Genomic DNA, 26,694 nt, shown 5'->3' with positions numbered 1-26,694 from the left:
CAAAAGCCTGAAATTAATAAGTTTTTTTTAATATCAGAAATTTGATATTATATAATATAATCACTTAAAAATCAGCAAATGTATTAATAAATATTGATTAAATTCATAGTTTATGTTTTCCAAGAGCGAATTACGTTTGAAAAATTATAAAACAAATCTTTCATATATTTTATTATATTATGTAGTTTTCATGACGAACAGTGCCAAGAAAACAAATACCTTATGCAAATATTACTCTTCAATTGAATAGTAATATTTGAATTAATACATAATTAATTCAAATAAAGGGCCAACAAATGCACGACAAAATTTTAGTATATGAAGCATTACTTGCGAGATAAACAACGATGTCGTTATTTTGAGAATTAGATTCTGTAAGCATTGAAGAGAAAACATATGTCCCCAAATTTAATCTGAGGATTTTACTTTAGCAGTCAGGAGTGACAATATTCAAGGACACTATGTCACCCTTCCGTAAATGATACTGGCAGAATCCTTTCAGAGATTCCACTTTCATTAGGTATTGGTTTATTTCATGATTTCTGTTAATCCGTCTCGACACAAAGCAGGTGCCACTATGCCTTTTATTGGATAGCTAGAGTGATATTAATTTGCTCCAATAGAAATGTTGACTATCATGTTATTTTTAAATCAGATATTGTTGTGAACTATTAATTACCATTGAAATTTTTGGTAAACCTTTCTTACGCAGAGAATTGTACTTTATTTATCGTATTGTGCATAAGTCATTAAACATATTTAAAAATTTTACTGACTCAGCCACCAGAAATGAGAATAAAGCCATAAAAAAATTTGTGAAGAAGTAAATGCTAAAATTTCAAATTCTGATTTTTTTTTCATGTTATGGTTTAACAGAAATCTAAACTTCTATCTTAATATCAAGGAAATCCCTTAAAAGAATTAGATTTCAGTAATAATTAAGCTAGATTTCAATAAGTTAATGGACATTTTACAATTATTTTTTTACCTTTTGACATATGTATTTATAAGGCTAACAGAAGCATAACATTATTTTAGTTGCTTAAAATTATGTATTTTATCTTTTATTCTATTTTTTATTAGTTATGCATTCAAAAAGTTAATTTATCTCATCGAAATTTTTTTGTGCAATAAGTAATTGTTATTTTTTTCCGTCTCAGCGATACGGAATATTTCACAGCCAAATAAAATCATCTTTATAATGGACTGAAATAAATCTAATTGTATTTTTTTAGTAATGTTTATTTTTGTTAGTAATGCAAAAATTATTAACTTATGTGAATTATAAAAGCATGTTTTTCGAATTTTGTTACTCAACTGAAGATATATTCAGTAATAAGCAGTATTAATAAAAATTCGAATTTTTAATAATTGAAAAATATTTTTACATTTCAAAAGAATATTGAATTAATTTTAGATTTGTCTTCAATCTCTTGTTTTATTTTATATTATCTTAGCCATATTTTCAGCTTTTGTGAAATTCTAATCCAATTAATTATATAAACCATTAGAATACTTTTAATTTTTTAAGAACTTTGGACTCCTAATAAATATCAAAAGTCTTATTTTATAGTGCAAATAAAATTCAACCAATTTTTAAATGATCCATAATAAGTATTATGCGTATGCATTGCTTAATAAATCGCCTTGTTTAATACTTTGAAATTGAAAAATAAATTGTAAAACAATATTTTATTTCGTATTTTATAAATGAAAGCACTGATTGCAGTAAAAATAAAAGTAATGGTAATAACTGTGCTATCCAAATGTCATTGCTAGTCATTTAATATCCATGCCCAGCATTAGATAAGGATGGTTGACACTAAGCCAATGAATAGCAAAATGGTCTTCTTTTGAACTCTTTATGCATTTTCATTGTATGGAGAAGGAGTGATATTTGAAATTTTATGGTTTCAAAATATCTCAGTGAAAGCCGATAATCAATACAGAGCTGCAGAAAGTCATATTGAATGAGCGTCAGGATGGCCCAAAGCATTTTGGTGTCATCTTTTCTAACAGGATTGATCCAAAAGATATAAATTCTTTATGCAGTTCATTAGTTATAGTACTGAAACCTCTTAAAAATTTCAGATTTATATATCATTCTTAATTTAGCAATTGTTTCTTTTTCCTACCTTGCATTTTCATAAGAAACTGTATAATTTTTCTAAAGGCCGTCTTGTTTTTAGTTCAATTAAGTATTTGGTAAATAAATAGATAAAAATATATAAGAAGCATAAATGGTCTCGAAATTTTCTTGTTATCCCTCTCCCGCAACAAAATGTCTATTCCTTCGATGCATATAAAAGGTGAACCTTGATCACGGTAGTGAAACCCTTTAATGATCATATTTATATTTTAAATTCCTTTGCATAGCACACAACAAAGTAAAGAAAACCGAGTATGGATTTGGGATAACATTTTTTACTGAATGAAACGAATTTTTGACACAAAAATGCAATATTATTTTCAGGATCACATACTAGGTTTCATGTATCTAAATCCTTCTGCTTTTGATAAATGAAAATTTACTTCCCGGCATCGAATTTAGTTTTTAGTTTTATTAGTGTTAGCTTTCGACGCTTAAATGTTCAACAAATTTAAATTTTCATAAATCTTAATATTTTGTAACTAACGTATCTTTAAAGGCAAACAAAAATAAAGGCTCTTGCTTAAAATGGATTTAATGCTAAACTTATCAGAGATCTACACATATGTTAAGATCACATACTGCAGTTTTTCCGTTTCAACCAAAGTATTTTTGAATTATAATGCTCATAAAAAGAGATTTATAAATTGGCAAAGTCTGTTTTTCTGTCTGAAGGAGCTTTAAAATGTAGAGACTTGTCAAAATTTTGACAAAATTAGTATTTTATGTTTGTAAAATTCACATATAAGCAAGTAAGAAATATTTGATAAATAACCATTTATCTCTTATTTTCTTGCAAAAAATAGTTGAACATTAATTTTCTTTTATAATTTTCAAATACTAATCCATTTTATCGCGCTTCATGCAAAGTCCTGATCTAAAACACAATTCTTAAGACTTCTTAAATTTCATAAATCGGTACATGGGAAAGGCAGCTTAATATTTGAGCTTATTTAAAAATGATTTAAATTTTCTTTGGCATATAGAGATACTAAAATTTAAAAATAGAAACAAATATTTAAACAATGATGAATATACTACAGATATTTCAGAAGTGAGAAATGGATTTATTCAGTTGGATAATATATATACAAGTTACTCGGCTGCAAATTCTGTTAGATGCTAGCATTATTCTCAGTATTCTTTTGCTTTCCAAAAGCCACGGATAGTATCGCTTTCCCTGTGGACCGGGCACAGCTGGCCCTCATTTGTATTACAAAAGGCAAAGTAGAGAATACCCTTGTGACCTGTTCGATAAAGAATGTGGCTTCGTTTCAAGACTGCTCCCAAAGGTCTTGGTACAATAGCTCGTGGCCTATTTATCTATCTCAATACATCTTATCTATCTTAATGTCTTTCTAATACTGTGCAAGAGTCTCAACCTATTGGACAAAAATCTTTTTCCAATGGCCTTTTCTCAGCTACACATAAATAAACCATGCGCTTGAAAACTTATTATATACGTTTCTTGTAAAATGATTTATAAACTTAACCTATCAAGTCAGATAATCTTTTTGATCACTGCAAAAGAGGGAAATAACTTCTCCAAATTATCCGTGTATCCGAAGGGGCTAAATAGAACTTTAAGAACAGGACCCCCTCCCCCCCATTTTTTTCCATTAATACTGTTCGAATAATGTGTTATTTTCATAGAATCATTTATCAGAAGAATTAAAATTCAGATATCAAAAGAAATGCAGCATACATGTTTGAATTCCGGATTATTCTTCAATTGAATGTATGCAGCTGAATAGAATTTAACTTCTCATATAGAAATTTTTACCATTGTTGTGGGTATTCTTTCATATGCCATTTGCCAGAGTAAAATTTCAACTGATAATCACTACTAAACACTAGATTTTTTATTATATTTTTGTACATGCAAATGAGTTTTCGTAATTATTCATTCATATGTCTATTTTGAATAATCATAATTGCACATCTATCATATTCCAATGGCTCGGTCAAGAAAATAGCATTCGAATGAAAGAAATTTGAATCAACAATGTTTTAAGAAACACACTTTTACTCCACCGTATATGTAATATAGAGAAAATATAGCAATCGTCAAAAAATTCGATCTCCACATTCCAGACCTACCAGGTTTCGAAAAACGCATTTTTAGAAAACCTTCCATTTGTCTGTCTGTGACAAAGGTAACTGAAAAATACTTTGAACTAGACGTATGAAATTTGGTATATCGTTATTACACAAAATTTGCAGATTTCTATCAAATTTTGTGCAAAATCTGATTGGAAGAAGTTTGTTGATTGAACTATTTGAGTATAATTTTTACATAATAATTAAAAACCGAAAATAGATAGATAAAATTGGCTGCATAGATTTAATGCTCTATAGTTCCGACGCTTGTCAAGATGGTTTGGGGGAGACAACACCCATAGGTTTGTTTAAATTGAGAGAAAGACTGATAGAGCCTTATTTTGATAGACCTAGATTTATTTCGCTCGTTTTGAAAATTAAAATCCCTTATGGAAACAAATTTCAAGACATCATAGTGCCTCTAAAAACGAGTTTTTCTGGACAATGTATCTTCAGATTAAATATGTATTTCGCAATATTGCATATTTATTTTTTATAGCCTATATAAATGTCTTCGCGATTAAATAATAAATACAATATATCTTCCTTAGATTTTCACAAAAAAATTATGTGCGATTAAGTATTTGATGAAACAATAAACATAGTTAGAATTTAGTTTTTATAACAAAATTGCTGAAAACAGGGAAAACAATAAGAAGATGGTAAAACCGTTTAGAAAATTTTATTCCACTGCGACTAAACTGGCAGTCACAACTGCATTTTATTTTTAAATGTTTTAAAAAAATCGAGATGTTATGACGATTGAAAAATAATGAAATATGGCTTAACTAATTAAAATTTGAGAAAAAAATCTTTTCAAGAGACACTTTCCCATTCTCCAAAGCACATTTGTGCCAAGATTGTGTCAATGTATGTACGGTGTGATCTTTAGAGCAACAATATGTACAAAGATTTCACATGTATACTCAATATATTTTATTGATTACAAAAAATGTATTAATAGATGCAATTAGTACATATAAGATCAAAAGTCAATAAGGTAATGTACAATAAATTATATTTATTTTCGTTTTATGTGAGAGTAAAATATTGTAAAATTTTTATTTGACAAAATTAGGGAAGTTAGGATACCCATTATTAAATAATAATTTGTATTTGCCAGATCAGGTTACAATATCTGCACTTTTTGCGAAACTCTAAAAATATAATTTAAATTAATTAATGTATACATTAAATATAAAATTTTAATCAGAATTGTATGCGGAAAAAATTTCTGCTTAAAATGTGTCAAATTATTAATATCTGAAATAATTTATTGCTTTTACTGTTTCGTGATTAGGAAGCATTGAACTTGAAGATAAAGATATTGGACATAATTAGTATTCAACGCATATCTCCTACCAGATTACAAGAAACACAAAACGGTTTTCAATATTATTACTTTTTATTTGAATAAAGAAATATTTTAGCTGAAAAAAAAACAGATTTACGAACTGTAGATCATTAAATGCACTGTCTTGAAAATTCGATAATTATGTTTCAATAAAAAAACCATAAATAATGATTTCAGATTAGATGATTTATATTTCATTTCAGTTAAGTTCTCTATATAACTTTATTTGTTTAGTGCTCAAATATTGCTTATGTTTCTCTCACGATATAATTTAAATCTAATACAGTAGTTACAGTGGTAGTACATTGATATGGCCTGCACACAACTATTGTATATCTCTATTTGAAAACGAGATTGGAAAATTATTTTATTACGATAAATAAATATTTATCGATTTTTCGTTCGAAATTTATTTCAAATGTCATGGTAATGCCTACAATATAGCGAACTTCAGCTATTCCATTAAAATATTCCCAAGTTTATGTTAGTGTTCTAAGACTAATTTTGTATTTATAGTAATGTGGTTGCATGCGCAGAATAAATTCATAAATTAAGTAAAATAGCATTTATAAAAGAAATACGTTTTCATTTCCGGACAAATATTTAAATAAGAGTTAAATGAAATACCTTTTGGAGTATAATGCAGTTATTCTTGCGAGTAAATTAACCCAAATTTTTGCAAAGTTGACAGTGAAATTTTATGTCGTGGAGGCATAAAGTTGAAAACAGTTTCCTTAAAATAACTTATTGATTATAAAGTCAATGTGTTCATGACTGGTGCAATCAAAATAATACTATAAATGTTAAAATTAAAGTTCAAATAAATATATTACCAGATCTTGGTCAACAGATTCGGGCCATTCATCCTTTCGGTCCAACATTTAAACGAACTGGAAGAAACTCTCTGAAAATGGCGAATCAACAAACCAATTGCACACAGTTAACTTCTCTTCCGCCTCAAACGAAAAACTTAAACCACTTCTCATACTCGGTCTAAAAAAATACTTATACGAGTTGCTGTCAACCACAAATCACGAAACTTGCAAAAAGGGTTCGAATTGGTTTGTTTACTTGAGATCATGGCGTGGAATTGGAAAAACACAAGGACAATATGAATTTGGATCCGAAATAAATTTATAAATGGATCTTTTTCAAATGTCCAACAAATGCAATTGTAGCACATTTATATCAAATTAAATTAATGATTGAAGATTTAAATTTTCAGGGACATCTTTAAGTAAAATGTTGCTTTATATTTTCAATAATTATATTTCTAAGGATGAAATAAAATCACAGAGATATTACACTCAAGGAAAGAATTTGCTCCAAATTATATTATGGAGATTTTTTTTACTTCGATGTGAGATAAGAAAAATTAAAATAATAATAATAATACATAAATAAAAAAAAAGATCATCATCACGCGCCTCAAGACTGTAATATAAACATTCAACTGGCATCACTTAGAATCACAAGTTTTACAATGAACACGTATATCATATCTATTTAGTTTAGTTCAGCTATTTTATTTGTATAAATTTCAAATGCAGGTTTCTAACTCATAGAAAAAAATAAGAATAGAAATACTTTCACAAATATTTTTAAAATGATTTCTTTAAATGTGTATGCAGGCAAATGTTTTTCCCTCATTCAAGAAATATGCTTTGTATCTTTAGTTTCTTAAGCAACTGTATAAAAAAATATAAAATGCCAATATATCCTTGAAGATTATTAAAAACATTTTTTATATAAAATTTGACAAATTTAAAGTTAAAAATATGAATATTTACGTCAAAAATATTTTATAAAATCTGAAAATATTAATCAATAATATTATTGTATTTAAGAAAGTGCATTTTTAATTTTTAATGAAGAGCACACTTTCTCTCTGTTAGTAAAACACTTACATAAGCATGCATTTAAAGTAATCCTTCTAAAAATTTAAATGAGCGAATTTTTTTCTTACCTTATCCTGCTTCTTATCAATGAATGAGGAATATTGGTTCGGTATATCTTATATAATAATATTATTCCGACGGCAATATTTTTAGCTTCAAAAGTGTACATTTAAAATTGTATTGGAATATCCTCTGTTATGATGTAAAATTAAATATATAAATTACAATTTTGTGATCTATGTAGAAATTTAAAATGTGAAGTTGAAAATAACTTTTATCCTTTTTTAAATAGCAAAATATATGTACATATAAATGCTTATTCTACTTCTATATCAAAAATATAAATAATATTAACCATATTTTCAATTAAAAATATATTAAATTAAATATAGTATTAATATGAAATTATATTCCCGTGTCCTAGGCTATTAGAAAATCTATTTGTTGCAAGTATTAAGTGCATTTTCAGGTACAAATCCTATTGCTAAAATGGATTACAAAACAAGTGGAAATTTATTTATGCAAGAAATAATTTGAATGAGTTTCATTGAGTTGTTATTGAGTAACTTTTATTTGGAAGACGTTTATGAATGAAGATGTTTGGAATATCTTCTCTCAGTTGTCTAGGTTAATGCGTAAGCTGTGCTTACATGAAATATAATATGAATATCAGCACAAATACCGATATTTTCTTTGCAAATGTCCATTAAAATCGATTACATGTTTTTTCCAATTATAAAACTTCTTGCAAATGGTGATTCCGTAATCTACTGAACATTTTCATTGATTGGAAGTTTTAATACGGTAATGATATATATATATTTTTATTTCAATAGTTTAAACTCAAAATAATTAATTTACCATTTATATAATATTTACAAATATTTTTACTTTTGGAAACCGAATTTACTTCTGACAAATTAGAGCATTCATTATCAAATGCGAAACTTACGTTCCATATATCAACCATCCATTTCTTGACAAAATTATTCTTCATAATTGTAATCATGATTTCCAAATAGCACAATTGGTTGCTTAATATTATATTATATTATGCGGCATTACATTATTCATTATTCTAGAATACTATACAATATTTTATTTGTTATTTGTTATTATACAATATTGTACAATATAAATAAGCTACTAGCTAGATATTGCTAAACATCGTACCTGACTTGGGGAAAATATTTCTCATACAATACTGAATATGGATTAGGAATTTTAATTTATTTAAAGAATTTAATCTCATATAAGTACAGCAAGAACTTTTGTTTGCAGATAATGACAGGGAGCGGTAAGGTTTTTACTGCTTGATCTAAATCATGATAGATAATTGGGTACTAATAAGGAAAAATATTAAGATGCAGCCTCATATTATCTAACATGTTTACAAATTATTAAACAATTTAAAACTCCTAAATAAAGTTTTATTTTAATAATTTTATTATATTTTTTAAATGAAGCTACATTTTGGAGTCTACATTTTGAAGCTACATTTTGATGTTACTGGTCACTAATTAATACTGATTCTTAGTTACTATTTGATGAAAAACTATTTATTCTTTATTTCCCAAAATATTGTTCGAAGGACTTTCCTTAGTACTTTCGCCTTAGCAATAGTATAATATATTTATTTGATTTAATGTGCCATGATACTACAGTTTAATCATCTTTTCTTAGTCCACTAGCATAGCAAAAGCTTTTTAATTTTTTTATTATTCATTTTTCAAGGGAATAGCAATCTTATCTATTTATTTTTGTCTTATTAAAATGTGTGAGTGACACAATTTCATTGTCATCAAACCCTTTGAAATCCATCGAAATATTATCTAATTATAAGTTACTTTCATCATATTGTTGCATTATTTTATTGTATTAATTCATGAAGAATCATTGATTAATTGATAGGATGCTATAAATTAATAGCCAAATCGTTATCATTTATCTATTCAATTTTTAATAAATATTATATTACAAAATGAAGATTAACACTTAAATAAAATATGTCGTAGGTTGAAGTTTGTTAGTAATATTATTTTCTTAAAACTGACTATCTTAGTAACTGAAAATAAATAGATAAACGATTTTAATTCAATATAAAAAAAGAAAGATACAGCGGGGGTGGTCTTCCCAATATTTTCTCGCATACTCTCTAACATTGGTGGTATCCCGGAGAATGGTTGCATGGCATTGGAGTCAACCTTTAACGTGAATTTAGTAACTTTTCTGAATCTTTCACGAAATCTTTGGCTAGATAATTGGCAATTAATCCCTGTCATGCGGTTAATAGTATCTGTAAATCGAAATTGTGTTCTTGACACGTTTTTCATAAACGATTGAAACAGAAATTTGGCACAAGAATACATTTGTAGTCACAAAGTTTTATTCCAAATTTGATATATTTTAGTCATTGTGTTTTCGAATTATTGCTTTTACATATTTATGGAAGCACAGACAGGCAAACGAACCAACTCCTGGTTGGATTTAGCTGAAACTTTGATGTACAGATATCATATATGTGTACCGAATTTCATTCATATAGCTTTATTCATTTTATAGTTATCATGTTAATTTGTATTCAAATAGCTAACAGACCAATTTGTTATGAACGGAATTCGTTCAAATTTTCATAGAAATCTACAAATTTGGTTAAAGACCACATTACAAATTTCATCCTTCTAGCTCAAAGCGTTTTTGAGTTATCTTTGTCATATACATTCAGACAAATACAGGGTCATTTTCCAAACATGTGTTTTTCGAACACTGGGGTATTTAAGACGAAGATATTCGTCAAAATCTCTATTACTGTAATTTTTCTGCATTGCCTATACGAGAAAGTAAAAAAAAAACCTATTGTTTTATTTTAATCTCAATTATCAATTGGTTATTGATAGAGTCTTAATACCGAGTTGTTTCATATCTCAAATTAGTATATTCAACTGAACTATGCATAAAAAATATTATAACTGTTAAAAATTTAATTATTACTCTGTAAACCTGGTGCTGATAAAAATTGAAGGATTTGCTGCAAAAAGGAGGTAGCTCCAATTATTCAAGTTTGCAGAAAACCAGCGGTAGCACCTGGAGGTACCTCTATATTGCAACAAACTATTGAGACAAGCAGTTCCATCTCTTCAGTTAACGCCAGAACTAATGAATAGAGCTATATCTTTCTGGCACCAAACGAACAAGTTTTTATTATACAACATGATAGTGCATGTTACTCCAAATTCCCCTAATTGGAGCTACATCCTTTTTGCAGCAAAATCTTCAATTATTATTCAAATGTGCAAAAGAAATATTATTTGTCATGACATACTTTTTAAAATATACTTAAATCGCTTCGGAAGTTATTCATTCCATGAATAACTTCCTTTGTATTTTATCAAATTATTATGAATGATTCCACTTTAATATCGCTATTTCAAAAATTATGTTTATTTCAATACCATCCCAAAATTAATCCACTAAAGGAATAAGTTACACTATATTCCAGAAATAGTTTTTCCTACCAGGATTGAATAAATTAAAAAAGACTAAAAAGCAGCAATTCAGAAGATTGGTATAGAGAAAAGAAGTTATAAATGTTGCACAGCATGAATAGAGAATGCATCAAAATTAAGTGCTGGTACTTTTATTCAGAGAAAATTGTTTTCCTTTCATATGAATGCCTTCAATTTTTCTAACTCGAAATAAATAAAGACATTCTTGAACCGTTGCACATATACAAAAGATAAGACAAAAACAAGAATTGAATTTTTGCGAAATAAACTGTTTTGAGATAGAGTCTCTTACAATATAGCAATTCACTTTTTATAAAGCATTAATTCATTTACATTATAAAAGAAATTTATTAAGAATTTTTCACAGTAATGAGGGGAAAGAAAATAAAGAATTGGGGTTATAATTTATTAAATTTTCTTGAAGAAGCAGAATATATAAAAAAAACATTTTTATTAAACTATTTCTTGTTACGAAATAAATAAGATTATATTTGCTTTGTGATTTTCGAGAGTTTTTTGAAAACTGTTTGCTGAAACTCATCATGATATTTAACTTCATTTGAAATCTGAGAAAAATAATTAATGATTAACCGAATGTTTAAATTTTGAAATCTAACTAAATTACAATTACAATGACAACGATGAAGAACATAGTTTATATTCTCAGGAGGATAATGTATTAATATATTCTTACTTCAGTGATTCTACTATGTTTTTCTAATGGTGTACAATCTTTGCAATTTTAGAAATGCAGTGATGTTTCCAAAACAAATTATTTTTAAGAAATGTAGTAGCTATATTTATTATGGATTTTAAAATAAAGCCTAGAGCTAAACCGAAATTAAGTTTCTCCTTTCTTATTTTATAATTATGACTGATTTAAACATATCTTCGGGACAATTAGCCATGGAATTTAAGAAACAAACTCATATCTTCCATTCTATGGAGATTCAATCGTTGCTACTAAAATGCTTATTTTTATATTATTGAATTTAAAAGAGATTAATAATTACTGCAGTATTAATTCAGTAATAATACGGTAGCGTATTCATCAGATCTTTTTAGTATCTACTTATGAACGACCGTGACAACAAAATTAAATTTTCATTTACCCTCAACAGAAAAATAGTACGGACTCTCGTTAATGAAGAGGTCATTAGCCATTGGTCGTTTTCTAACAAATGGCAATTTACGCAAGACAATTATAAATGAAACTACAGAGAATCTCCGCACATTCTTATACACGACAAATAGAATGGAATATGCAATATCTGTTGGCCAATAAAAATGATACAAGTAACGAATAGGATTTTGAGTGCTTTGTAATAGGAGCACATGATGTGTTAGCGTTGTATTTAAAATAGGACAGTAACCAAATTCAGTGGTTTTTATAATGGATATAAATTGCAAATGCTCTTGCATCAACTTTACAAGAAAACGTTTTGATATTAGAAAGATATTCTGCCATATTGGCCCGTTCTGTAAAAAAAACTTCAAGCTTGCTCCTTATAATATAACTAAAATGAAACGCCAAGAATGCTAAATTCCCAGGGAACATCGTTTACATTTCAACCATCTCTTTATCCTTTAAGTCAGACATGTTTGTACAAAATTGTCATGACATGACTTTATTTTCGTGACATGACTTTATTTCTTAAAGTTCTCTCGATCTGCTGAAAATGCCGCATCCAATACTCATTGATTGTTTTCACTGAATTATTGCAAACTGTTTTCCAGTAGGCAATTTCGTTTTTCAAATATGCTAACATTAAAAAATATCCATCCCTGCCTTAATTTTTTACAACGTAATTCTTTTAAAATCCTAGATAACATGATGTTTCTAGTTTGCACTGTTGTATAAAACATTGGTCCCCACTTTTGCTCATGGGTGCATTTCTGGGAAGCAATTCGGAACTAAACTGACCCTTCCTAAACATCATGTATTTTGAATAGTCAGTGTTTTCAATGAAGATAATTAAAGTTGAGTCTTAATAACCATCACAGACCACGATATAAAATTTCTCTTGAAAGACAAGATCCTCTCATAGAAATTCAAACTCGGCATCACTATCTGTATGCAGTTGCTCAACAAAGGAGAACCGACCACCATATTAAAATTTTTTAATCCATTTATTTGAGGTAAACAATGATATAAACGTTTTTGGAAAGCTATGGACCAAAAAATATATTAAACATCTAAATTTTCTGTCCGGCATAAGAGATTACCATATAAAAGTCAATACTTCACTATAAATTCAAAGCAACATCCAACTTACTATTGATTTTGATTTAAAGAGAAAGAAATGCAATCAGTATTAAAATTATTTTTACTCATATCCTGGTGGAAAAATAAAATATCAAAACACTAAAGAATATGTGCTGAACAAACAAAAATTAGCAGATCGGTTTTCATACCGGAGCCATGACATCTTTTGGATGAATAAGAAAGGCAATATAAATGATATTGGAAACATTGAAAGCATATTTGATTTAAATACTTCTTCCAGACTAGGCATGGTGAGTTGGATTTTAATCAAGAATACTTATAAGGAGACGCAGAAGATATGTCAACAATGCCACTCAGCAATTTGGAAGAGGCTATATTATAATATGAAGAAAATTTGATTGCTCTTCCTGGCAAGGATGTATCTCTTATATGAATGATTGCTAGACGGAACTTTCAGGGGAAGATACTGAAGGTCAATAGAGGCCGGGTTTTGTTTGCTGTTTTATGATAATCATTTCTGTCTTGGTTTCAGTGATGATCGTTTATTCGTCAGAAAGGGACCAATAGATGGATTGTGCAACATTGGAAACATTGGATATTTTTCCAAGTGCTAGAGTTTGGGGGATACTTTCATATGGCAAAGAAAACAATCTTGTTATTTTGCCCACTTTTATGGTAAATTTATACATTATACTTTTGCTGCCAATTTTTTATAACTATTTTTGGCGACATTTTCCAACAAGATTATGCTCGTTACAGTATCACTAATTTTACATAATACAGAATGCCGACATATTGCCTCGATCTGCAAGGTCACCATATCTTTCTCTCATTAATCATATATAGGATATTATTAGACAACAAATCTAACGTCATCTACAATCAACACAGACCATTGCTGGTATGGCTGCCCAAGTGCAACAGACGTGAAACTCAAATACGTAAACCAATTTAATGTAATGTATTAATTTAATGACAAATGAATAAAATGATATGCAGAAATTGAATGACAAATGACCAGTATTATACACGCCATTTAAATTCTACAAAGCATAAATGCCAGCCTTCTGACACTCAAAATTTAGGAATCTATGGCGGTCAATAGATCAGCATTTCACATTTGAAATGATACTTCTCGCGTATACTTTAAATGGTGGTTTTCAAAAAGAAATCAAGTAAATTGCTTTGATAAATATTTTGCATAAATTATAGATTTTTTCAAATTTCTTCTTGTCCTAGAGATTTCATTTTTTACCTGTGTCATTATATTATTAAAGTTCAACAATCGCACAAAATAATTAGTACATATGTATAGTCGAATATGGAGCATATTTAATATTAATTAAACATTTTAGAATTAAATGAACCTGGATAATCAATTTGAATTGCCACCTTATTTCAAAATTGATATTTAATTAAAACATATTTCAACTCCTCCAAAAGTAATAAACAGTATTTTAACTTCTTTTTTTCCCTCGGAGCATATGATTCATAATTAGATGCATATTTTTAATAAATTCTGATGTTAAAATATTATATAATTTCAAATATTTGATTATGAAAAAAAAAACGCTTGCAATGTGTTTGTAATTTTATCTCATTAGAAGTTTAATCTATTAGCTCGAAATAATTGGATATTTAGAGGATGAAATGTTTTATTGAACTATTAGGGAATAAATCTGTAGTAGAAGATTGTAAAATTTCAAAACAATTAGCTATCTTTGAGAATGTAACATTTATTTTAGACTACGGTTTCTCTATTTTTCGTTCAACTTTTAGTAATTGTATAGTACATAAGAATTTATAGTCACATTTAAGCCAATCAAATCTATTATATACAGCAATAAAAAAATCTATTTATACAACAATCTTTTAAATAAGTTAACTATTACACTATTTATCAAGTGGAATCAGCGCATTCATTCTTTCTGAAATTCATGTTTAAAAATATAGAAAAATGTTTCTTATAATGATTTGATTTCATAAATGATTTGATGAATCATTATTGATTTCTGTTTTACTATTTCCGAAATTCAGGAAAATGCAACATGTTAGATATAATTTTCTATATAAAGAGAATTCAGGAAGGAGCATATCACTATTTCGCTACAAACATTATGGATCATCAACTGTAAAACTTAATTACAGAAAATTATTTTTAATTCATATTCAAATACAAACATTTTGACGAAATTTAAGAAAATTTCAATTAAAATTACATCTAAAAATGTCAAATCATTTATATGAAATTTAGTAAGCTTTAAAATATATTAATTAAACTTTTTTTTATAATAAATATTTTAAAATTATCGAAACCGTATATGGATATTATGCATAAAAGAAATATTTCTTCTCATGATCTGGATTAATTTTCAGATTTATTAAGATTAAGATTATCAGATTATTAAAAAATAAATTTCAGAAAATGACTTGTAATTAAAATTGAACATAAGAATGAATAGAAGAATTTAAAATTCATAAAATAGTTTTTTTTCAAATGTGACATAAATATGGAAACTTTTTTTCTCCATAAATTAAATTCCTTTTCATGTATTAACAAAATTTACTTATATATAATGCGATTTATTATTTTAAGATTTAAATATTTGCAATTATTGACTTGAAAACTGCGCACCCTTAGTTGATGAGAATTTCACAGTCGGAAGATTTTAAATTTTATTTAAATACGATAATTATTTGTAAAATATACGGTTTTTGCATTCATTTATCTGACTTTGAAGTAAGAAAATCAATTAATATTTTCTTTCTCTCTCACATTTCATCAACTCTTGAAGTTATTCAATTACATAGGGTTTTAATGAATTAATTAAGATAAAAAGGTTATATATAAACTGATTTTATTTTCTCGATTTAATAGATTATGCAGTTTTAAGGACGTGTTACTATCTATATGAAATAAATTGAATGTTTTCTTTGGGAAATTTTATTGAAAAGGAATATAATTTGATGAGGATGATGATTAGTTTGAAGTTTTGAATATAAATTTAGAAGGAAAAAAAATCTTATCACATATTGTTCTATAAAATATTTTGTTTTTGGAAACATAGTTGTTAAAATAATTTGAATTCATTTTCCATTAAAATATTAAGAAAAATTCTTATTTAAAAATAGTTTTAAAAATTTCATTTTCTGCAAAATTATTAAGCAGTAGCACACGTTTTTTATGGGATTTTAACCATCTTTATTGTTTTTTTCTTCATTTTTTAAATGGTATTATATACTTATTCATATGCATCTGTTCAAAATATTTCAATATACATTCGTCAAAGTAATTTGAGTTAAAAATAGATTTTTTTTTTACATTTTATAGGGTGTTTATTTCTAGAAATCGAATTTCACAAAAGTGGCCTCAATCGAATGTTGAAGATAAATAATTTAATGAAAAAGTAATGCGTATTGAAACAAGAACTATTATTACTTGGATATAGGAAGCTATTAAGTTTCCTTTATATGCTTTCAAACATAAAATCATTGAATTCGCCTTCCTGAAAACTACTGGATTCTAGTTTAATACCGTTAATGGGAAAGCGATTAATTAATATTTAATTAATAAGAAAATCTTGTAGACGCTTCAACTTCTTTGTACTAGAGAAAGTAGGGCAAATAAAAGAAAGGTTATTATTTATTTTTTTTAATCTATTTATAATATATTACCTAACATTCGATATTTCTTTTACGATACAAATGCAATATCTAAAAACACAGAAATTACAAGTTTCCCATTTCATTTTAATATTACACAAAAATTCATAATTTGTTAAACGTTTAAAAATGGTTTCTATACATCATTAATCTTTTGTTCTTAATAAAAACATTATGGCAAATAATAATTTTTGTAATTAATAATAATTTAACATTTTTATAAACAAGTTCGATATTTCTTTATATAAAAAATAAGACTGTAGTTGATATTTTAAAAAATGCAAGGGAAAAACGCAAGAGCTTAATTCAAACATAAAAATTATAAAAATCAAAATACAATAATTGCTTATATGCATAAGAACGGATTAAATAAAAATACTAAAATAATATGAAAAATGATCAAACGCGAAAAAATAAAATTTATGAATCAAAAGCCAATTCAAAAATTCATATTTTTAAGTGAAAAGGAAATACAGAAAACTGGAAGGATTGAAATAAATAAAAGAAATATATTGATAAGAAAGAAAGGAAAATAGTAATTAAATTCAAGCAAATGCACGTTTAATTTGCGTCTATAATTCTATATCAATATATACTCTAAACAATACAAAATATACCTTGTCCTAGGCAAAACTTAAAAAAAGAAAAACATGTTCCATGTTATTCTTTTGTAAGCTAGTAATGAATTAACGAATCTTGCAATGCATCTTAAAGGACTTAGTACAATCTAGTATGAAATATCTGCTATTCTAGATTTCAACATTTGAACAGAAAAACACAGAGATCATTTAGAGACAAATTGCAATTTTTTAAGATAATTTTCAATTTTCAATGCATGCTCAGTTAGAAATTGAGTATGTTTAAAATTTGGTTCAAAATTATTAATACTTAATTATACATGAATACGGGAAAGATGTATATTATATTAAGAAGATGTAAATGAAATCGAATAATGATAATTCCTAACAATAACTCATTAAATAGATGAAAGCTATCGTAAATTTTGTATTTTACTTAGGGACATAAAATATGGACATTTTTTTTCTTGCCTTAATTTAAAAATGTATTTTTTTATCCAATTAGAGAAAATATCTCATAATTTTTAATAATTAATTTTAAAACTTTGAAGATAAATTCCCATTCTGAAACAAAGAAAAATATTCCTAACAATTGTAATAATCTTGGAAAAAAACCAGGCCGAATAACGATTTCATAAATGCTTTATATATTTTTATAATGCAGAGCAGTGTAAAAAATACGTCATTTTCCTTTGAAGATTGCTCCCATTTTATTATAAAATGCATACTAAAAGTAGTTAAAATTCATTCATTTCAACGACATTTATCTCCAAATGTAACTTTTTTGCCATATCTGGAATAAAGATATGATAAAGTAAATGGATTTAATATTGCCTACTTAAACACTTATTTTAACCAGGGGTTAAATGCATGAAATATATATCAAAGCATGTTTTAATCTATTATTACTTATTACTCAATAATAAAATAAAATAAAATACATCCCTAACACATAATTTTAACATACTCTAATTTTTTTCAGGGTAATCAAGTGCTACGCACTCCACTCTTTTGCCTTAAAATGGGCTAAATAGAGTAATGCATATTGTGATACTTTATTTATTAAGTATTTTAATGAAGATACACCAAATTAAAATTAATGAAAGGAATATAGTTGGAGAACCCTTTTAACACTTATCTTAAATATGAGATTAAAGTAATAAAGATACTTAAAAGCATTCTTTTCTTTATTTTCCTCTAATCGGATTTTCCATGAGACCATATGTTTCAAATCTGCATTTTAACCAAGTTTCTTTATGGCAATCTTTTAAGTAAACTTTTTCACAAATTGAATACTAGGCAAGCAACATAATCATCTTTAGCACAATTACAGCCGTTGTCTTCAACTGACATAATATGGCGGTTCTTTATCTTTTCCTGAAGAGAAAATGCTTTTTTTTTTCTGTTTTACCATTCCCCATTTTTTTTTCTCTTTGGTTCTTCTACAGCTCTGGTCCATTTTTTTTCCTGATGTTGATGATCTTTCAAGTGATAGATAGTGCTTTTGCTTTTCTTTCTTTTCAATGAACTCTGGGAGAATGATTTTGAAAAAAAGATTCAGTAACACGAAGCAGCAGGTCCGGCACAAAATCTTGATGTGGAAGATGATGTGAAGATGGGTATTAGATAATGTTTTCTGGTACTGTTATGCTTGTTTGTTGTTCTTCTTCTCTTGAGTCTCATTTTCCTGGTTTTATTATAAAACTATATTTTATATATTAGAATTAAAAATGATAATTTTAGTAGTCTTAAACCTTTTCTCTAATCAGTTCCTTTATGTGCTTTCTTTATTTAGATTTTTCCTCCGAATTCATGAGACCGTATGTTATAATCAAGAAAACTAGTAAGATTTTAATATTTTGAACTTAATACGTTTTGAAGACTTTAATAAACGTTTCGTCAAACATCTAAATTTGATACGATGAATGGATAATCAGAAATATCAAAGAAATATAATTCTGACTGGTAAAGTAAATCATCTCAATGTTACATATAAGTGTATTGTGACCCTCTAGGATAAGGATAACGAAAGCTCTGTTCCTGGGATTTATGAATGAAATTAAAGGATTCATTTGGTAAAAAATGTAAATTGGATGCATTTACAGATATAACATTCTGAAATATTTTGGAACTCCTTTCATATCTGCATTGTTCAATTTTTGTCTGGGAAATGCTATTTTTGTTGGTACAAAGTTATGAAAAATTGCGATGTTTCTCATTTGAAAGTGTTCCGAAATGATCCCATCATATGCAATCGGGTCGGAACATTTCGAAAAAGCATGACTTCCGAGCACGGTGCCCATGACCTAACCAGGCCGAATAACAAACCAGGAAAGAAGGTACTTTAATTAAGTAACTTCAATCGTAATCATTACTTCAAATGATGCTGGATGAAATGGAAGTCATTGCTTGTAGCAACTGGATGTCGTTGATTTTACTAAAGAAGGTGAAATAGATTTTTTATTCTCCATACACAAAAATCAACAAATAATTCCTACGAAAATAGAAGAAAGAAGAATCACAGATGCTCCTGACATCCATGAATAATTATTGAGGACATAAGAATAAGAGGTTCCGATAATAATGGCTGCAATAATGATGAAACATGGGTGGGTGACATTGGGCCCTTTACCTTATATAAAGTAAATCGTTCTTCACTTTTCGCACAACTGAAAATTTAAAATAGTTTGTTTAAGGAATATTACATTCAATATTATTGATCAATCAGATATATTTCAAAAATATTTTAGAAATTAAGAAGTATCGATGCCCCAACTTTCTTTTTTTACAATGATGACAGTTTTTACTTGGTTTTGCTGTTGTTAAATGTAAATTATTCTGAAATTTAGATTTTAAAAATATTTTACCGTTCAGAAATTTAAAATATTCTTGAAAAGTTACTAGTATTTTTTTAAATGCTTCTTCTTATTTAGTCTCTAATATTTGTTGATAAATATTTATTTTTGAAGAATTTACCTAATGAACTTAATGGAATTAGACATCCGATTTGAGATATCTAAGTTTCGGAAAAAGAAATGCCAAAAAATTTGGAAAATATCCAATTATTTCACGTTAGCTACATTTCAGTTTTTTGTAAACAATATATTTTTTAAACCGACTTTCAATTCTATTTATTTGATGTTTTTGAGCTTATGCAAAAAATTTCCAATTGTTTTAATTAAATGTGCTTCATTTTTGGCATTTTATAGATAGCAAGATCTCTGGAAAATCAAACTCTGCTGTATTTTGTTATTTTCGTATTAAAATGCTGCATTTTGTTATTATTACATACGTTATTTGTTATTCAAAATGTGATTTATTGTATCATATATTCTTTTAGAATTTTACTTAAATAGACTTTCGTACTTTGCTGCATTTAAAAATAGCACCGTGTTAAGTACCACTTCTTTATTTAATAATTTTTCACTATATTATACTTAATATCTTCAACTTTTAATCATACCGTTTTATCTATTTTTTCTATGCGAAGTATACATTGAAAAACAATTAAGACCGTCGAAAAAATTCGTATTCGTTATTTTTATTTATCTTAAAATTTCAAACCTCTCTGCATCTGTAAAATATATTTTATGACATTATGTTTGCGTGTCTTATAACTTAAAATTGCTTTGAGCAAAATGAATCAAATTTGGGGAAGTTTTTTTACGTTAAATATGTAGATTTCTATCCAATCTGAATGAAATCCCCCTGTTTATTCGAATATAAGTTAAAACGGTGTAAACAAAATGCAAACAAGCGTAGAAAGTAAAAATTAGTGCAGGTTTGTCATCTAAAGAGATCCACAACAGATTTTGGTCCAAATTCAACAATAAGTTGACTATCAATAATTTGTCTGCACATCTGCACGTATGCAAAAATGGAAAACTAAAAAAATACAATGATTTAGATGTATGAAATTTGCAATATGAATCTATTATTAAAACTACAGTAATGCGTAAATTATTAGCTTCAGATTGTCGATAAAAGTGAGTCCAACATTGGTAGGACTTTCTGCATATACTACGTACGAAGAACAAAACGTTCTTTGTAGGATGTTGAAAATAAAAATCTGAGCACTTGTAGATTTAACGGTCTTACAAAGACTCCCAATTTTTCAACGATAAGACGGAGATAAAACTTTTATTAGAAAATATGCCAATCATTGGAGATGCTTCTTAAGCTGGTTTCGCTTGTACGAAATTTAATTTTATTTAATTAGCTTTTCCTCCGATTAGAAAATGATATAACTACACATTTATCATAGAAAAACCTTATTTTGTTAGACAAGGCATCTTTTCTTTAGAAATGAATATGGAATCGTGCCCCCCTCCCCCCTCCGCCCGAAGTTATAGTGCATTTATTACTAAAAGATCCATTCTGAAATTTTTCATTATAGAAATATATATATATATATCAATAAAATTTCAACAAGCGATTATTAGAGTAAAAAATATTTTAATTTGTTATGTTATTCCCTTTATTTAGTTTAATCGAATTTAATAAAAATACTTATCATTTCCGTCAAAAGATTACCTGACACATTCTGAAAACTATATCAGCTATTTAATTCCAAATGTTGTGCACAATTAAAATGGTTAATATGTTTACCAACTATTTTGTATTGACTTATCACATAAAATATTGTTCTATATCAGACCTAATGTATTTTTTAATCTTTTATTCATGGGATGTGTTGTTATTTGTATTTCGATCCTGAGAAAATCTTAAAGGAGAAATAAGATGTATAAGAGTGTGAAACCAACTTTCATTCATTATATTGATAGATTTTGATGGAATATCTTAAACTTTCAAGATAAAACATTTTATAAGATTATAAACGAGTCAGACTTGTCACAGTAAAAGAAGCGATTACACAAATGAATTTAACCTAACTAAATTTTACTACAAAAATTAAATTTGCTTTAATATCGTGCATATGTTAAAACATATAATAATTATTTGATCATATTAATAAATTTACACGTAATATGTGAAACCACTTAGATAAGGAATTGCTAAAATGATTTTTTCGGGAAATATTATTACATTTTAGATAAAGAGGAAACAAGAAAGAAGGAAAAATTACCATTGATAATTTTTGCTTGTATATTTTTGATAAAATTGTAATTTCCAGACAACAACAGTTCGAAATACAATCAATTTTTAGTATTGCTCAACCACCCATTTAATGAAGATTCTTAAATATATCTTTTGAAATCTGTATTCACTAATTAAAAATTATATTATAATCTATAGAACAAGAAAACATTATTAACTCCTTTAACTTTTCTCATATAACTTCGCAATTATAAAAATAAGTTTTTACTTCACATAAAATAATCTTGCAGACAAACATTTTTTTTTCTCTTCTCCGATTTTTGCAATAGTAAAATTATTTTCATTTTAAGAAATAGTTCATTAAAAAGCTGTGATATCCTTGAAAAAGACATTTTCTTAACTTTAAATTTTAGCCTTTTAAAAATGTATGCAAATTAAAATTATTAAATAAAATCCGCACTTTGTAAAAAAAAAAAAATATCTTTTCAATTTAACATTTTCCTTTCATCAGTAGATTGTTGTTCTTGATTCATATATTTCCCAGTAATTACGTTTTATTCCTTAGTGATTAAAGACTCTTTTTAGAATCGTATACATACATTTTTAAAGGACTCGATATGATATATTCTATGTTTTTTTTTCTTTCTGAAATTTTATATTTTTTGTAATATTTAGTTAATGATTTAATTTTTATTTTTATTAAAATTTTATTATATTTTTTTATTAAAATGATATATTTGTGTTCTACAGAACTGTTTCTCAGTTTTAAAAGCATAGAAATATCGTAGTTAGTACTTTAGGAATGTATTTATTATCAATGCTGAATTTTTAATTATGAGCATCATTAAAAGTAGAAAGTGATTTTTACATTCTTTACCATGTATAAAAATTCATTTAGAAAAAAAACTTTAAAGAATATCATGCATTCTTTTAGTGGGTAACTGCTTTATTGAAATCAATTTTATTTATTTTTTAAAAAATTAATGGAAATTTTGTTTATTTCCAACATTTTTTATTCCTTTTCTGCTGAAAAATGAAGCTCTCTATGATGCAATACATTCTTCCCTTTTTCAATACAATCCGAATAAAAAATTGTGTTTTATTTAGAAGTATTTACACAGTCAATAATCAATACATTTATGAATTTACAATACTTTTTTGTGTCATTAAAAAGTTCATATCTTTGAAAAAACAATAATCTTTCAGTATGTGTGAAAACATTTTTTTCAAGTAAGTTATTAAATAGTACATTTGAACGTATTCTGATCAAAAGAAATACGTTTGTCAGAACTATCACAAATTTCTTTTATTAATTAATAAAACCAATTGATCTCTCAAACTCTATAAAACTTCTAATATGCTAAAAAATAATATTTCGAAGATTTTTTTTTTTTACCTTTAAAAAAAGACGATGGACATAAAGGCAACATCTTTAACTTTGATTTATTAATTTATTAGTAAGAACATTTTTACTTGCACTTTTAAACATTATCCTCACTTAAAATTGAAGCTGTATTTAAACAGCAACTGAATGCATTTTATTCAGCATGAAATTAATTGCATTCCTTTGGTTTTATGTTTTGTGAATGCACGTTTTGCCTGAAGACTTTTAACTTTATAACTTTTCAGATGCTTGTAATTTTTTCTATTAAATATTTTTAATTTGTTGCATCAAAAGAGAAGGAAAGCAGCAAAATATATATGGAAAATTTAAATTTAGAATTTCAGTTTGCAGCATATGTAAAAACATTTACAGCTAAATGAAAACAATTTCACCTTTTTTTAATCAATCATTATTATTTTAAAATTCCCTGAAGTAATAAGAAAAAGTTTCTCTTTATTTAAATCAACCATATAGTGGAAAAATAGATCGTTTGCAATTTGAATGATTTGCTAATTTTTGGAAGTTTTATGAAAATGATTTTTTTACATAAAAAATAAAATTAAAAACAAAACATTTTACATAATTTATTGATATTCATTTAATTTTTTATCCTTCGGGATGCAGAGAAAAGGAATATATTTTAATCAGTAATTTTTATCGTTTTGAATTTTGATAATTTCATATGATTATTAAAATATTAAGCAAAAATTTGATTTATTTTCATAAAATATAAACAGTTCTTATGGTTAACTGAATGTTGTTTAACATAAAACATTTTAGAATTTCGAAAGCGAACTGTTTTTCCCTTTGTCATTATTTTTATTTTCTATATATCTATAGAAAAATCAAATAGTTTCTTTAGTAATATAAAAACCAATTTGAATGGGGAAAACGAAAATATTCGACTCAAGTTCCTTTAAAGATTTAACAACTTTCTTTCCCATTGATAGATTCACGTTCTACAGCAAGATATTTTTTCTCTCTGCAAAATCATATGTGCTTGAATTGAATGTAATTCAGTAATAAATCAATATATTTTAATATATGCAATAGTTAAATACTCAATTCAACATAATTTATTTGTTTAGGATTTTATAATGCAATAAATAAAATCTATTATAAGTTTTCTATTCATTAAATTGTATCACTTATATCTATATTTAAGTTCAATATTTTTTTTAATTACATGCAATTAATTTATTTATGGGAACACTTATTAATGAATTTCTTTCCTATAAATATATTTAATTTCTACAAGAAGATGTTCTTTCTCTGCAAAACTCATATGTGCTTAAATTGAATGTAATTCAGTAATAGTAATTACTCTATATATTCAATAGTTAAAGATGCAATTAAAGTTCAATTATTTGTTTAAAAATTTTTGAATGAAGTAAAAAAACTCTATTCTAAGTTTTCTATTCATTAAATTTTAGGGCGTATATTTCTCTCTAGACTCAACAACTTTTAAAATTACATATAATTAATTTATTCATGGAAGCATAGAAAAATCCTTCATTTTCGTCTAAGTTATTGGAGTAATTAAATCGGTTAGAGTAATAACATTTTTAACGAAAGAGAAAAACATTATAATTACGTAAATGATTTTTAAAAAAGACGACTTACCCCATCCTATCCACAGAAAAGATAGCACCAGAATAGTCTCCACAGCTTTCATTTTTCTAGATAAAGACATTGAATTGCCAGTAGAGATAGTTTAAGAGTAGATGGAGTGAGATCCGAACTTTTAAAAAACGAAACCAATGCTTTGAATTCAAGTCACTTGTTTGACATAGTAGAGTTGACTCAAAGAAGATCTGAATCACAAGAGATAGAAAACATTATTTGTTCAAGTCTCACGTTCGAAAAAAGCCAAGCAGAAGGCGTGCATAAAGCTTGTGATGGGATTCTGGCAATGGAAGTTTTCAAAAGAAAACTCTGGGTTTTTTTTTTCTCCTTCTTCTTTTGCGTGGAAACTTTTATTTATTTGTACCTGATATTTCTCTTTTTTGTTGGTAAGCTAGTGTTTCACTTTTCAGGAGAACATTCGTTGCCTTTTCGAACTTTTTTAAGCGTCTTTGAGAATTTTTCTTCCATTGCTTGATATATCATCCTTGTATTTATTCTTGGTGTACTTTCCAGGAGTTTTCTCATGATACGTCGAACCCTCCTGCGATATTTGGAACAGAATATTTTTAATATTCTAGATGTTATAGTAAAACTCACATGCAAGTACTTAACTTCCAAAGCACTTCGAAAAATTGATGCATTTTATTTTTAATTCATCTTTTTCAGGTTGACTATTTGAGTATTTTAAATATGACGATAATCTATGAATATTTCCAAATGGTTCAGTTACAAAGTGTTTACTGTTTAAAATGTATCTAATATCAAAATGAAGAAATGTAATAAATATTAATATTTATGAATTATTTTAGCTTCATTAATTCATCTAATATTAAAAGAATAACAAACATAGTGCATCATTCATAGTTCTATGGATTTTTTGGCAATATATTAATAGGAAGATATATGAATATGCATTTTATAGTTTTTCTCACCTCAAAGAGTTATGATTCAAAAACCATTTCTCATTTCAATTTCCAGGACTTAATGCGACAATTAATAAAATTACCGATATTCACTCTTCTTACTTTTCCATTAATACTCTTTCGTTCCTCTAATAAATTAATCTATTTTTTAGTTCATTTCAATAAGAAGATCAAACTTACATCACACTATAGAGTTATATTTTTTTCCAAAATATCGCTTTTTTTGTA

At 26.6% G+C, this 26,694-nt stretch overlaps 1 protein-coding gene across 2 annotated transcripts in view; it reads right to left on the bottom strand.

The window, feature by feature from the left end:
* LOC129981891 (cell adhesion molecule Dscam2-like) overlaps positions 1-26,263 on the bottom strand; it is a 464,610-nt gene extending 438,347 nt beyond the window's left edge. For both annotated transcript variants that reach the window (XM_056092937.1, XM_056092938.1), the window contains exon 1: positions 25,541-26,263. In XM_056092937.1, coding sequence (XP_055948912.1) covers positions 25,541-25,610 — 70 coding nt within the window. In that variant the 5' untranslated portion in view covers positions 25,611-26,263. The remainder of the gene's footprint in view (positions 1-25,540) is intronic.
* Positions 26,264-26,694: the final 431 nt, after the last annotated feature.

Source organism: Argiope bruennichi, chromosome 8 (genome assembly GCF_947563725.1).
Source record: "Argiope bruennichi chromosome 8, qqArgBrue1.1, whole genome shotgun sequence".
Classification (NCBI taxonomy): Eukaryota; Metazoa; Arthropoda; class Arachnida; order Araneae; family Araneidae; genus Argiope; species Argiope bruennichi.
The sequence above is the reverse complement of the archived record's forward strand: the minus strand, read 5'-3'. Positions and strand labels throughout refer to the sequence as shown.